Raw genomic sequence first — 14,851 nt, forward strand, 5'->3', positions numbered from 1 at the left:
CCATCAGCACACTCCACTGTTGTTGTTGTTGTGGTCGTTGTTGGATTTTTTATTTTGTTGTTGTTGTGGTTGTTTGTTTTTTTTATTTTGTTGTTGTTGTTGTGGTTTTTGTTGGGTTTTTTAGCTTGCTGTTGTTGTGGTTGTTGTAGTTGTTGGGTTTTTTATTTTGTTGTTGTTGCTGTTGCTAGGTTTTTTTATTTTGTTGTCGTTGTGGTTGTTGTAGTTGTTGTTGGGTTTTTTTTACCTTGTTGTTGTGGTTGTTGTAGTTGTTGGGTATTTTTATTTTGTTGTGGTGGTTGTTGTTGGGTTTTTAATTTTTGTTGTTGTTGTTATGATTGTTGTTGGGTTTTTTATTTTTTATTGTTGTGGTTGTTGATGGGTTTTTTATTTTTGTTGTTGTTGTTATTGTTGTTGTGGTTTTTTTATTGTTGTTGTTGTTGATGTTGTTGGGTTTTTTATTTTTGTTGTTGTGGTTGTTGTTTTTACCAATATAAGAGATAAACGGTGCTTCATATACTGTACACACACCTATTCAAATAGTCATTTAGATCTTTCAAGTACTTAATGCGTATCTTAATGCATATTTCACTATAATCTTAGGCTTAGGCAAAAGAAAATGCAGATCTGCTATGTTAGATGTTATACCACAGAAGATTCATTTTCTATAACATAGAAAATCTGATAGTAGTTCCAGCTACTAGGCAAATACAGGTATATATTAATGCACTCGTTCATTAATCACAGATTACGTACATCCCAACTCCTGGGTCCTGCACATTTTAGTGTTTTCCTTTCTCTGATACAGCCACTGGGTACTCCATGACCAGGGTTGGGAACTTGTGTAACACGTTATTGTTTCTATCATTTCTATCATTTCTTTAGTAAAAAATAAACACAGGGACTTGTATGGTAGATGCACCATATAATCAAAGGCTAATAATAAATAGAAAACATTTTATTTAACAAGGAAAAACATATCATCGTTGCTATGGTGCAGCTTTCAATAAAAAGACGTTTATTTATTTACGGGGTTACGTGCAAATGGGGTTTAAAATGATAACAGGGTTGAATGGACACTGTGATATAAGCTTTATTTTATATTTGTGGCTGAATACAAATTCATAATTTGGATTGAACAGATAATGTGTCTAAACGGTCGCAAATACAGATACAAATAGGATAGCACTATTCTTTTGTGTGTGTGTGTGTGTGTGTGTGTGTGTGTGTGTGTGTGTGTGTGTGTTTTAGAAAGCTCGTCTAGAGGCTAGAGGTGGGTATAAGGACTGGAATCCTGTGGAATGTGACAAAAAAGTCATTTAAGCAGAAGGTTTTACCTTTTGACAAACAAAGTCAGGCATGGTGCGGTGTGATGCACTTACAGCATTCATTCATGCATCCTTAGTAACCGCCTGGTCAGGGTTGCAGAATCAACTAAATTCACTGGTCGAAAATATCATGGCCAGGTACAAAAATAATAACTCTTCATTCTCATAGTGACACTGTGTTACACCCCTAATTTACAGGTTATTAAATGGCAGCATCGTATATTTTCAGTTCACTTTACTTGTATTGAGTACACTCTTTTCTATTAGCATTATCATATTTAAAAACCACTCATCCAGTTTTCCCCCCAAAGAATTAAAAAAAAAAGTGACAATCATTCAACTCTGTAACAACCATCCAAGTCAAAAATGTTATGGGGTTCAACTTTTGTCCAAAAATGGCTAAAACTTTCTAAGCTGGCAAGCAAGAAACAACACTTTGTACAACACTGTGTAATTCACATCAGATATATTTTATACTTGGCACTATGTCAAAAAAAATTTTGCATGAAAAGTTTTTATCTACCTCGTTTTTCATCCATAGTCAAATAGATTTTGATGATGCACTTTCCTTAAAATAATGTCAAAAATATCTAACCATTATTTAGGGGAAGAAATAGTGTTATCTAATATTAGTATATAGCATCTATAGTCATACTCTCTCATAGTGTTAAAGGGTTGAAAGCAATTGAAGGATGACAGAAAATTCTGCAGTGTATTAGAAAAATAATACATCCTTTCAGGAAAAAAATATATAACTGGAGATAGATTCATTTTCAATTCGATAAAATAAAATGTTTCATATTATTTGAACTTCAAATAATCCACACTTTAAATAATCACAAGAAATGTAATGGTGATCAATGGGGACATGGCAAAATTCTGATATTTCCATGAAATACAAACTTTTAAATAGGAATTAATTTTGTATAAATTCTTTTGAAGTGACTGGTGGCCAAGTATGGTGACCCATACTCAGAATTTGTGCTCTGCATTTAACCCATCCAAGTGCACACACACAGAAGTGAACACACACACGGAGCAGTGAGCAGCCTTTTTTTTTTTTGCTGCGGCGCCCGGGGAGCAGTTGGGGGTTCGGTGCTTTGCTCAAGGGTCTCACCTCAGTCGTGGTATTGAGGGTGGAAGAGAGCGCTGGTCATTCACTCCCCCCACCTACAATCCCTGCCGGACCCGAGACTCGAACCCACAACCTTCAGGTTCACCTTCGGGTTGCAAGTCCGACTTTCTATCCATTAGGCCACGACTGCCCCCAACACAAGCCAGTCCTTCTTTTGGATTACATAGTAAAAACATGTAAATCAATTTATTCATTTCAGTCAGTTATACTGTAGTGAATTTCCTTATTAGTATTATTAACAGAGGTCTGGGGGGCATAAAGGACACCAAATCCTGAGAATGGCCCAATGAGGGAGACTCCTGGTAACATAGGGCTAAGAGAGTTATTTTAGATTAAAATATTTGTCTAAAAATGGAAATTCTACATGAATCGTAGCCATTGATTATTCCGAAATAATAGAGTCAACATAATACACTATATGGCCAAAAACTTGATAGACACCTGACCGTCACACACATATGTGTGTCTTCCCCAAACTGTTGCCACAAAGTTGACAGTAAACAATTGTATAGGATGTCTTTGTATGCTGCAGCATTACAATTTCCCTTCACTGAAACTAAGGTGCCCAAACCTGTTTCAGCATGATAATACCCCTGTGCACAAAGGGAGCTCCATGAAGACATGGTTTGCCAAGGCTGGAGTTGAAGAACTCGAGTGACCTGCACAGAGCCCTGACCTCAACCCCACTGAACACCTTCGGGATGAACTGGAACGCTAACTGTACCCCAGGTCTCCTCACCTAACATCAGTGCCTGACCTCACGAATGATCTTGTAACTGAATGAGCAAATCCCCTCAGCCACGCTCCAAAATCTAGCGGAAAGCCTTCCCAGAAGAGTGGAGGTTATTATAACAGCAACATGAGCGTTATTGTCAGGTGTCCATAAACATTTGGCCATATAGTGTATCTGTGTTCATGTAGAACTGGAATGTATTCTGCTTTATTAATTTCTGTTCTGTGTTAGTGATATTCACATAAGTACATTTAATCAGGACCCATTTAACAGAAGAGACTCTTGGGTCCATTAAATGATGTAAACTTTTATTGATCAGCCAATTTGAACTCACTAGACTCTGCTGATGTGTTATAATTCCACATCAAGTGTGAACAAACTCACCTTTCTGACCTGACGTATGTAAAAAAATGAAAATAAAAAAAATAAAAACACGTCACTATATAATGCCTACCAGTAGATGGCAGCAGCACTGTACGTTTACTGCTCGACTTCCGGTTATGTTGAAAGGTTTACTTTGTTCTCTTTCTTATTTTTTTTAATATATAAGAATATATCATACATCAGAATATTTATTATTATTTTCCGAACTTGTCCTATTTGTTTAGTGAACTCGGCTCTCTAGTCTTTCGGCTTGTATGAATGTCTTTTATACTATATAGCCTGTGATAACTAGTGACGTCACGAGTGAGCTGTCATCTCCTTTTCTACATCCGGCTGCACTGGATCACGGATCTAGAGCCAGATAATGTCTGCAGTTTAAGCTGTTCCTAAGGAGACCAATGAAATAAACTGTTATCAAAACTCAGGAAATCATTCAGTTGTGCGTTTAGCTTTCCGGCTAACTGGGCGGCAACTTGAGAGAGGTAACTTGTTTACATTCTTTTTCTTTTTTTTTAGGATTGTGTTGCTAGTTTAGTACTGTAACTCCCTCTCCTCTGTGTCAAAAACTAAAATTCTATGTCAGAAACTAAAACTAAAATAAATTTGGAGCTATATATACATTATCTGTCATATTCCTATGGCGTCGTGTTTGTATGAACTAGCAGTGAGCTCCTGAAAGTAAGCGCATACAGAATAAAGTGCTCCAGGCATAATAATATACTGTTTCCTTTTTGAGGTGATGCGGAAATGCTAGTGTTTTTTGTTTTTTGGGTTTTTTTTAAGCACTTACCCTGAATTTGTTAAAGTGTCGGTTTGTATCTTTAAAAAAAAATAATAAAAATTACAATTAAAACAATTTTTAAAAAACAAAGGTACCGTGGAGCTATAGAAGGTAAACAAAATGTCTTCGTTTGTATCACATGTTTTTAAAGTGTTACACTTTGGGATGTCTGAATACTCGATTCTGATTGGCTGGAAGGTGTGCATTCGAACCGTTGAGTGCGCAGGTAGTTCTAGTCAGTTTAATCACCGCCTCTATATCAATGCGCTGCCTAGAAACAATTACAGAAACAAAACAGTTACAGCTGCATACAGTAGTTAAACACAGCTTAATTATTACTAGAGACGCAGATAACTCACACAATCTCTCTCTCTCTCTCTCTCTCTCTCTTTCTCTCTCTTTCTCTCACTCTCTCTAATAACTATTTATTATAATTCATTCAAATGAATATAATCTTATCGCACTACTTTATCTCTGCAGAATTCTAGATCTAACGACCTGTATACAAAATAACAATCAAAAATTAACCATTATTTTTATCCTTTCAGTCAAATTTTGTGCTGCAAACATCAATGACAGCTTTAACCTGTCAATGCTGGCAAGTGCCCATGGTATAAGTGGGATAATCCACAGCTAGGTGTGCATTACACGATTTTAAAGCATCTTTTCATGCCTTTTAAATGTTCTTTGCCTCCAGGTCGTGCATTAAAATCGTGTAATCCACACCTAGCCATGGATTATCCTTTACATGCCCAATGCTCTTTTGCACTAACCCTGTCTTATGTGTCTTCAGTATCATCTGGTAAAATGTTGTCGGAAGGCAGTTCGTTTTTCAAGGGCATGGTCCTGGGAGGAGTCTTCTGTTTGGTATTGTCACTTTTTGGAACCTTCAGTCCAACAATTCCCTTTCACCCAGAAGAACACCATGACCACCACCATCTCAAACCCATCGGCAAAGACGAGATGCAAAAGTTAAGCGAAGCTCAGGTGTCTGAACTCACCAAGCGGGTGCGAGTGTATTGTATCATTATGGTGACACCTAAGGATTTAATGTACTGGGTCACTGCCAACAACACTTGGAGCAAACACTGCGATAAGTCTGTTTTCTACACCTCTGAATCAGCCAAAGTAGTAGAGGCTGTTGATCTGCAGGAAAAGGACGAGTGGGTTAGATTGCGTAAAGCAATCAAGCATGCATATGAGCATGCAGGTGGCCTCCACTGGTTCTTCATCGCCCGGCCTACAACTTTCGCCATCATTGAGAACCTTAAATATCTGGTTCTGGTTAAGGATCCCAGTCAGCCCTTTTACATTGGCCATGTGGAAAAGTCTGGTGAGCTGGAGTACGTGGAGTATGACAGTGGCATTGTGCTTAGCTATGAGGCCATGAAGAGACTCATTGAAAGGTTTAATGATGAGAATAATTGCCCTGAGCATGGTAATAGCTTGTGGAAGGTGAAGGAAGAGAAGCAGCTTGCTATATGCCTGAAGTTCAGCGGTGTGTTCGCTGAAAATGGAGAAGATATTCATGGCAAGGGGCTCTTTAACAAAAAGAGTGTGAACACACTCATTTCTGAAAGTATAAGCCAGAACACAGACGATGTTGTGGAGACATGTTGCTCTGACATGGCCATCACATATGGTGGCATGTCCCCCAGCCAGATGCAGGTCATGATGTACGGAGTTTATAGGCTGAGGGCGTATGGACACAACTTTCATGATTCCTTGCTGTTTTTACCTCCAAAGGACTCAGACAATGACTAATCACTAACACTGTCCCTACTGATGTACCAAAAATGTTGTATAAGTTGTTGACAATGTTGACAGTGCTAAAGCTCACATTGCCAGAGGATCAATGCACCACTGTAAACTGTTAGTTTAAAGAAATGTGGTAAAGGAATTTTTGTCAAATAAAGTTTAATAATGCTCTTAGTTAGCATTATTCAACTTTGTTATGGCTCCGAGAGAGTGCTGAACATGCTGGAATGTACAGTCTAACATTTAGAATCCAATGTATTTAGGACACATTTTTCTTTCTCAACTTAACCTGGTGAAATGTTTCTTCTTTTCCTCTTTGACAAATTTTGGGGGAATTTTTTAATCCACTGATATGCTCTGGACACACTGCATCACTGACCAGGATAAAGCGGTTACTGAAAATGAATGAATATTTTAAAAAGTATTTTTATAGCCAGAGATAGGAAATGAATCTGCACACAAGATCAGAAACCCAAAGACATGTTACAGCATATCTTGGGCTCATATACTTGAGCACCTAGAAATAATCTTTATAACTGTGTTATTTCTAAATTGTTTACATTAATATTGTACAGTAAATAATAGTGGGTGAATGAATGAATGAATGAATATTAATGAATATTAATTAATACTATTGTCTTAATGAAGTACTGTTTATGGTAATGATTAACCTGACTTCATTGTTCCTGCATTGGTTACATTCATAGGACCATCAGAATCAGAAATCTTTTTAATCTTTTTTTTTTTTTTTTTTTTAAGTTTTAAAAGATTAAATGCTGTTTTAGCAGTGCTGAACCAGGCTGTAATGAAGGGTATTACTTTGTAATTATGTTTTTGTTTTTATGTGACTGTAGTTTGGCAGAGGTTTATTCTATATGTGGGTAAAGAGATGTGAATTCATGGGGTATTTGTTTCTTTTCAAAACTAGATTAATTTGTTCATTGCTTTATGATTATCAGTGAAAACTGCTGATTAGTTTAAAGTTGTGGGTATTGGATATTGATTAAAATAAAACTTTCACATTCTCATACTTACTTTACGAAAATCCTAAATATTTTGTGGGGAAAAAAGAATGTGCTAATCTGTTCGGTTAGTTTCAGAATATAACTAATTTGAAAGGCAGATGGCAGATTGGATCATAACATGAGCAACACTTGTGAAGTATTTTGTCTTAAAACATGGTAGGAAAATCTGGAAAGATTTTTATTTCTATCATCAGTAATGACTGCTACCTGAAGGAGTTTAAAATAAAACTTGAGGATCCTTTTTATCTGTTTATAAACCATTTGTAAATCAGTAGTACATTTTAAAACAGTACCATTAAGCAATTATTGCAAAGTAATATTTAGTATAGAGATGAACATTTACATTTTCTTAAGTCCCAGTCTAACAAAATCTTAATATTGCAGAGTTGCCACATTACTATATAAAAAGCATTGGCCATATTATCACCTATGAAACAGGTGCACAATTACTGTTCATGAAGTGTAAGGGATTCCCATAGGACTGCCACTGCCTGGATGTTATTATGGTGGTGTTTCATTCTCAACACACCACTGACAATGACGTAGTGTATTAGCAGTATACATAGTAGTGTACTTAGTAGTATGGGTGTGAGTGTACACTATATGGACAAACATTTGTGGACACTTGACCACCATACCCATATGTGGGCCTTTCCTAAACTGTTGCCACAAAGGTGGAAGCACACACTTGTCTGGAATTATCTAATGCTGTAGCCTTTCAATTTCCCTTGACTGGAAGTAAGTGGTCCAAATCTGTTCCAGCATGACATTGCCCCTGTGCACAAAGGGAGGTCAATAATGACATGGTTTGCTGAGGTTGGTGTGGACGAACTCGAGTGACCTGCACAGAGCCCGGACCTCAACCCCACTGAACACCTTTGGGATGAACCCAGGCCTCCTCTCCCGACATCAGTGCCTGACCTCACTACTGCTCTTGTGGCTGAATGAGCAAATCCCCACAGCCATGTGCCAGGATATAGCGGAAAGCCTTCCCAGAAGAGTGAACAGCAAAGGGGAACTAAAGCTGGAATTGGATGTTCCAAAAGCACAAATGGGTGTGAGGTTAGGTGTCCACAAACTTCTGACCATATAGTATATCAGTTAGAGTACTGGAGGCTTTAAACGCTTCATTGTTAAGGTGTTTTAAACCACTGCTGCACTGAGAATAATTAGAAAACCAAAAATATCTGATGTGATCAAGGTCCTGTGGTCAGAAATTGACCATGATAATGGTTAATAGGAAGATTCACACACACTGTGAATGGAAAAAGATGGGCTGTAGTCACATCTTATTCAACCGATTTAGGAACAATTTTATTAATTTAACTTTTTTTAATTTCATTGTTTAACAATTATAATAAAACTGATCCCTGTAGATTCAAAGTCTCAAACTGTACACCTACACAGTGCACTAGAAAGGAACGTGTGTCTAACCTGATACGTTTACGCTGCCATTTAGACTCTGGAGAAGAACAGCTTGTTGTACAATAGAACACCCTGATCTATAAAAACGCCAGTTCAGATTGGCTTGAATGCAGGTTTTATTAGTGCATTGGGTTCATAATCTTCAGTGTGGTTTGCCGTTGATGTATAGCAGACAGGCAGAGAGTGGTGTCTGGCAGTTCAGAGATTTTATTAACATACAGATGTTTTATGGTGTTATTACTTATATGTCTTCATGTGCCACAGTCCGTCATTGAGATAATGAACGTTCTCGATCCCAATCCCCTTGTTGACCTTCTCTCTGTTTTTAGACATAATAAGAATTATGGTTATTATGAGGAGATGAAACTCAATATTAAAACTTTCAGGCAGAACACATTTCATGTTAAAAGCACAGCAAACAATCCAAGTTACCATCATCTTCAGAGATGTATCATCTTGCTTTCTGCCATGAATTTCATGTGTGTGTAAAACAGAGCAAGGCCACTTACATGTTCTCTGCAGACATCTTCATCACACCCACGGAGAGCGCATGCTGCTTGCCTTCTGCCATTATCGCCTGACACAGTGACTCAAGGACAAAAATAACCTGTCTTTTATTCTGTGACAAAGTAGAACATTTATTTCTAGTGAAATATTTTGCATGGCATCTCAGAGGATACAACTACTGTGTCCACATCAGCAGGGTAGAGTTTGGCTCCAGGTGACGTCAGCCCGGGGCACATGATATTTGCTCCACTGAGAACAAACTTGATAGCTCCTTTATCAACTTGTTGGTGTGGAAGAATGAAAGGATCTGTAAAATAACAGATTAAATCAAGAAAATCCAGAGAAATGTGTCAAATATTTGATCCTGGGTTAAGCAGTTTTTCTTTTTTTTTTTTTTACCATAACACATAAATCACCTCTTATATTTTACGTTTCACTAGAAAACAGACATACATTAAAAAAATATGTAAGATACATTGTTTTTTCTGTAAATTATTAAAATTTGCTTTTCTATTAATACACTTTAAATCATCTTAGTCTATTATGTCAAAATCATACCAGAATTTTGATTCTGATCTAAATAGTGCTGTGTAAGGAATAAAATATGACAGGACATATAGGAAAACAATCAGGGTCTTGTGATGCGGCACGACATAAAGCACAGTTATTGCTACCACCCAAGAGTTGATTATTTGTCTTATAAGAGCATGACGCATTCTGTTCCTTTGATACCAGAGTAACTTGCCAAAACTAACAATTTTTATTTATTAAAGAATGATATGCATATTTTATCATTTTCTAATTACATTTAATGCTGTGGAATGTCCCAAAACAAGTGAATTCCTCTTATCATGTATACCCCTGAGCGCAAAAAAAAAAAAAGGGCCAAGCCCAAAATGGCAAATATTAAGCTTTTAATGGTCTTATCAACAAATCATTGGTCAGAAAATTAGCGAGAATTAAACAAATGCATTCCTGAGATCTCCTGTGCCATTGTGGGTGCAGGTTTTCATTCCAATTAACCATTTGCAGGTTTACTTTTGCTGCAGTGAACTGTTTGGGGAAAAGTTAAAAACTGGGAAATTCACTTATATATCTTCTTGTATGCAAGGTAAGGTAAAATCATGATAATGATTAAAATGTTTGATGTAAAATTCAAACTAACATGTCTGTGTGTACAAAATTTTCTTCTGGGATGTTTTTTTTTCTTAAAAGATTAGTCATTATTTGGTTATCTGCCACACCTGATGCAGCCCATCAAGGGCCACAAGGCTTAAACATTTAAAGAAATCAGAGGGAAAAGCTCCCATACTAAGCTCCTTTATCTATTTGCTTAATTCTTGAACAATGATTTGTTGGTAAGACCATTAAAAGCTTTATATTTTGCCATTCTGGGCTTGGCCCATTTTTTTCGCCCAGTAGCAGCTATAAAAAAGTGGTCCCTCACCAGCATCTTTTTTTTCCTCTCTCTTGAAGTTAATAATACAAAAATACACCTTGCCATTTTACCAAGAAACCAGAAAGTGCAATAATTCCTCTGTCCTGAAGACTCTCCAGTGACAGAAAACTCACTGCCTGTTACAAAGTGCTGACACTGGAGGCTCATTCCAAAAATGCAAATTAAACATCTCATTACAGAAAACTTCACCATAAACTTCAACAATTATACGTTTCCTTTGTTCAACAGCACATTTTTTAATCCACTTATTATTAGATTTAGTTCATGTAGAGCAGGAATGTGTAATCTTATCCACAAATGGGCCATTGTGGGTGCAGGTTTTCATTACAGTTACAGCAGGAGCCACGCCTGATTCCACCCACTGAATTAGTTGATCTTGTATGGCTTGTTCTTGGTTAAAATGAAAACATGCAACCACACCAGCCCTTTATGAATAAGACGGGACACCCCTGATGTAGAGAATCCACCATACAAGTCCCTGTCACCTTCTGGATAATCAGAATTGAGAATTCAGCAGCGCTGTGGTATAACAGAAAAATCATAAACATGGATATGCCTATTCTCTACATATTAATCTGTACTGATGCAAGTTAGGGTATTTGATGTTTTCCAAGATTTACATTTGTGAAGGAGTCGCAGGGTTGGGTAAAAAGGTCCTTCTCTCTGCCTGAAGAAGAGCAGTTCACCGTTTACTGTCAGAATTTCAATGTGCTCATGACTGCAATAAACAGTAAACAGACAAGAATCAATAATATATAATTAAGACATCATCTTAAGCAAGACATATGAATTCAGAAAAGTAAGTAAATATAATTGACAAGCATTTCATATCTCATACCATCTGACAATTTTGACTGGATCCTTTTTGGGCATGATCTGATTGAGCCATGGGTCAATGTCAGGAAACTGCTCAACAAGCTGATTCTTAATGCCTTTGATTACAGACGTCTTTAGCTGAATACAGTTTGAGACATTTTCCTTTTCATCAAACCTGGATGAGCAAACAGGGAAAAAGGAACAACTGGATTATTAAAATGAATGAATAAAATAATTTTTTTTAAAAATGAACATGGGGGAGTGAGCGAATGCTCAGACAGAGATTATTAGACCCTAATACTAGTCCTTTAGTTATGACCCTTTTTAGTCTTGACTGTCAGGAGTTGCTATGGATGAATGCGTCAGTTGTTATGAGGCTGAGCTACTGTTTATCTCTAAGGAGTCTCTGGAGCAGAGCAGGTTGTTAGTGAGCTGTGAGCTGGGCGTGAACTTGGTGCCAAACATTAACATGATACACAGCAGAAAACGGAGTAAGGTGCTTATTCTTGGCAAGTGTTCTACAGCACGTGAACAGAAGTAAAGTGCCTGTTTGAGTTTCCATTCTGGTTTGAGGCTGAATGAAAAATCCTACCATTTTTTTAACACATCTTTGTCTGCACAATTCTAGTTCAAGCTGATTCATATGATTTTTTTTAACTTACAGTGCAACAGTTATATATAGTATGCACTTCTGCTCTCAGCAGATGTGTGTTATATTACTGTTGTCTATGTCCTTGTCTTATTGTAAGGCGTAATGTCTATAAGCACAACAAGAGAGCAACAACCGAGACTAATTCCTTGAATACTTTAGTGCGCATGTTCCCAACCATGGTCCTGGAATACCTCCATGGTCTTGTCCTGTACATTTTGGTGTTTTCCCTGCTCTATCACATTCTAATTCAACTCAGAAATAACTGCTAATTATCTGATTAGTTGAAACTGGTGTGTTAGAGCAGGAAAAGCACTAAAACCTGCACGACAAGGAGGTGTCCAGGACCAGGGTTGGGAACTCATTGCCCAGTGTACTTGGCCAATAAAGCACGATCCAAATGATTCACAGGGCTCTCTGATCGAAACCTGATTCACAGGGCTCTCTGATCAAAACCTGATTCACAGGGCTCTCTGATCGAAACCTGATTCACAGGGCTCTTTGATTGATACCTGATGGTAGATGAGTAGAGAAAGATTAGAGCACTGATCACATTGTATAAGCATTCACTGCCTGATAATCCTTCACACTTTAGTTAAAATCTCTGACATAAAACGTTACTAACCTATCAGTAGGTAATGTCTCTTTACTACTAATCACTACCACACACAAATAACCGGCTCTCCGTGGAACACATGCACACACAGATACATTTAGCCATGTAATAACCCGAATATTAAGCAGCATGTAACACAGCACTGTCAGTGAACTTCCTGGCTAGCTAGCATGCAGACTGGCTTTATAAACTGAGAGCAGGTTAGTAAGCTGTTAGCCTAAAAATACTAAGCGAAACAGATTGTTCTGGTTTCACAAGTGGGATCCATCTCATCATCAATACATTAATGAAAACATTAACTTAATTTACATGCACATGTTGGTAAGCTAACAGTTAAATGGGTTACTCCTAGTATTAAAAAAGTCTAATCAGGCACAGCCCATCCTTACTTTTTAAACATTTTGCTGGTCGTACTATCCTCTTTGCTGTGTGACGTGACGTTTAAAAAAATGGTTAGGACTCAATAATTAATAAAGAACATATAACAGACGTTCAGTGAAATAAACGATTAGCAACACAGCGCAGCAGTCTCTACAGCAGACGACACCTTTTTTGCGACAGTCTTCCACTCTTTACGGCAACGCAAACTCTGAGCAGCAAGGCTTGGTGTAATGAAGAGTACTGTTACTAAGCAGGGCTTCTCAAACTTTATGCAGTCAGAGATCCCTTTAACTATTAAAATAAACCATTTTCACATTTATTTCATGAACCGAATCCAACTATTCAAACATTAGGCTCAGTATTTAATTTTGTACAATAATATTCTGCTTATTTATTACAGCCATAATAGAGCTTTTTACTCTGGAACCTTCCAGTGACAAAACATTATGTCATAAAAAGATGATGTTAATATTAATGTAATTAATAAGCCTATTTGTGTTTATGTTATTGAGGTTAGGATTAAACCCATTCAATTCAATGACCGAACAGGATAATAAGGCCTCAAATATATATATATATGTGTGTGTGTGTGTGTGTGTGTGAAGAATATGGAAAGAAATGCTGTAGAACAAAGATGCCTTCAAAAATAATGAAATTAAATGTTTCTATATTTTTAAAAAAAGCTATAAAGAGCAGTTAGCAGTGATAAATGAAACAAAGTCAACATGTGGTGTGACGATCCTTCGCTTTAAAAAAAAAATAGTAGTCTCAGGTACAATGTGTGCAGTTCTATAAGGAAATGAGCTGTAAGTGTTACTGAGCATCTTGCAGAAGCAGCCGCAGTTCTTCTGGAGACTTTGACTGTCACACTTACTTCTTATTTTTGCAGCAAAACCCAGCAGCCTTCATTGTGTTTTTTTGTCTGAAAAGTGTCTCTTTTCAGTAATGTAATATGCTGCTTTCTTTACTGACATACAAACATTTTTCTGTAACATTTAATTTTGTTCTGGAAAACTAATGTTTGGAAATCTAAAATGTTTTTATACTGAATCAATAATGTAGAAGTCATAAAATAAAAATCTATAAGTTTGTACTAAAAAAATAGGGTGCCTAAGACTTTTGCACAGTACTGCACATATATATATATATATATATATATATATATATATATATATAAACTGTGCAAAAGGCACATGCAAAGAAATGCTGTAAAGCACTATCAAAAGCAGTAAACAGTAATTTTAACTAAAAAAAACTAAACAATGTCAACATTAAGTGTAAAAACCTTCTCTCTTTGTGCAATTTTATAAGGAAATTAGATGGTAAGTTTTTCTGAGACTCTGCCACAGTTCTTCTGGAGACTCTGACTGTCATACCTGTTTCTGGTTTTGCAGATAAAACCGGATAGACTTCATTATGTTGTTGTTGGTCTGAAAAGTAGTGTATTATGTAATATGTTGCTTTCTTTACTGCCATACACACATTTTCCTGTAACATTTAATTTTTTGTTAGAAAAGTAATTTGTGGAATCAAAACATTTTTCATTGACACAATAATGCAGAATAATTATATATATATATATATATATATATATATATATATAGAGAGAGAGAGAGAGAGAGAGAGAGAGAGAGAGAGAATGTTCCCATTCTCATTTCCACCACTGTACCAAATTAAAAAAAATAAATAAATCAATGATCCTTGACAGTCCATGGATCCCTCTTTCAGAACCATTGCTTTAGTGGTACTAGCTCAGTGGCTACAAATCCGAAAAATATGTGACGCACTCTTTCTCCAATTAGTACAATTACAGGAATATCTTTCCATAATGCCCCCACCCAAGACTCTTACTGATAA

The 14,851-nt window shown here is 36.7% G+C and overlaps 2 protein-coding genes across 2 annotated transcripts; one reads left to right on the forward strand and one right to left on the reverse strand.

Annotated features, from left to right (window-relative positions):
• Positions 1-3,868: 3,868 nt before the first annotated feature.
• Positions 3,869-7,150, forward strand: c1galt1c1 (C1GALT1-specific chaperone 1). Its single transcript, XM_026917368.3, has 2 exons — positions 3,869-4,059; positions 5,152-7,150. Exon 2 carries the CDS (start codon positions 5,166-5,168, stop codon positions 6,120-6,122), a length of 957 nt encoding a protein of 318 aa, XP_026773169.3. The 5' UTR covers positions 3,869-4,059; positions 5,152-5,165; the 3' UTR covers positions 6,123-7,150.
• Positions 7,151-8,664: 1,514 nt separating this feature from the next.
• On the reverse strand, positions 8,665-13,193 carry mcts1 (MCTS1 re-initiation and release factor). Its single transcript, XM_026918174.3, has 6 exons — positions 13,003-13,193; positions 11,371-11,523; positions 11,153-11,250; positions 9,247-9,380; positions 9,076-9,143; positions 8,665-8,885 (listed from the first exon to the last, which is right to left on the reverse strand). The coding sequence occupies exons 1-6, from the start codon at positions 13,011-13,013 to the stop codon at positions 8,804-8,806; spliced, it is 546 nt and encodes a 181-aa protein (XP_026773975.1). The 5' UTR covers positions 13,014-13,193; the 3' UTR covers positions 8,665-8,803.
• Between the last annotated feature and the right edge of the window lie 1,658 nt (positions 13,194-14,851).

Source organism: Pangasianodon hypophthalmus, chromosome 7 (genome assembly GCF_027358585.1).
Source record: "Pangasianodon hypophthalmus isolate fPanHyp1 chromosome 7, fPanHyp1.pri, whole genome shotgun sequence".
Classification (NCBI taxonomy): domain Eukaryota; kingdom Metazoa; phylum Chordata; class Actinopteri; order Siluriformes; family Pangasiidae; genus Pangasianodon; species Pangasianodon hypophthalmus.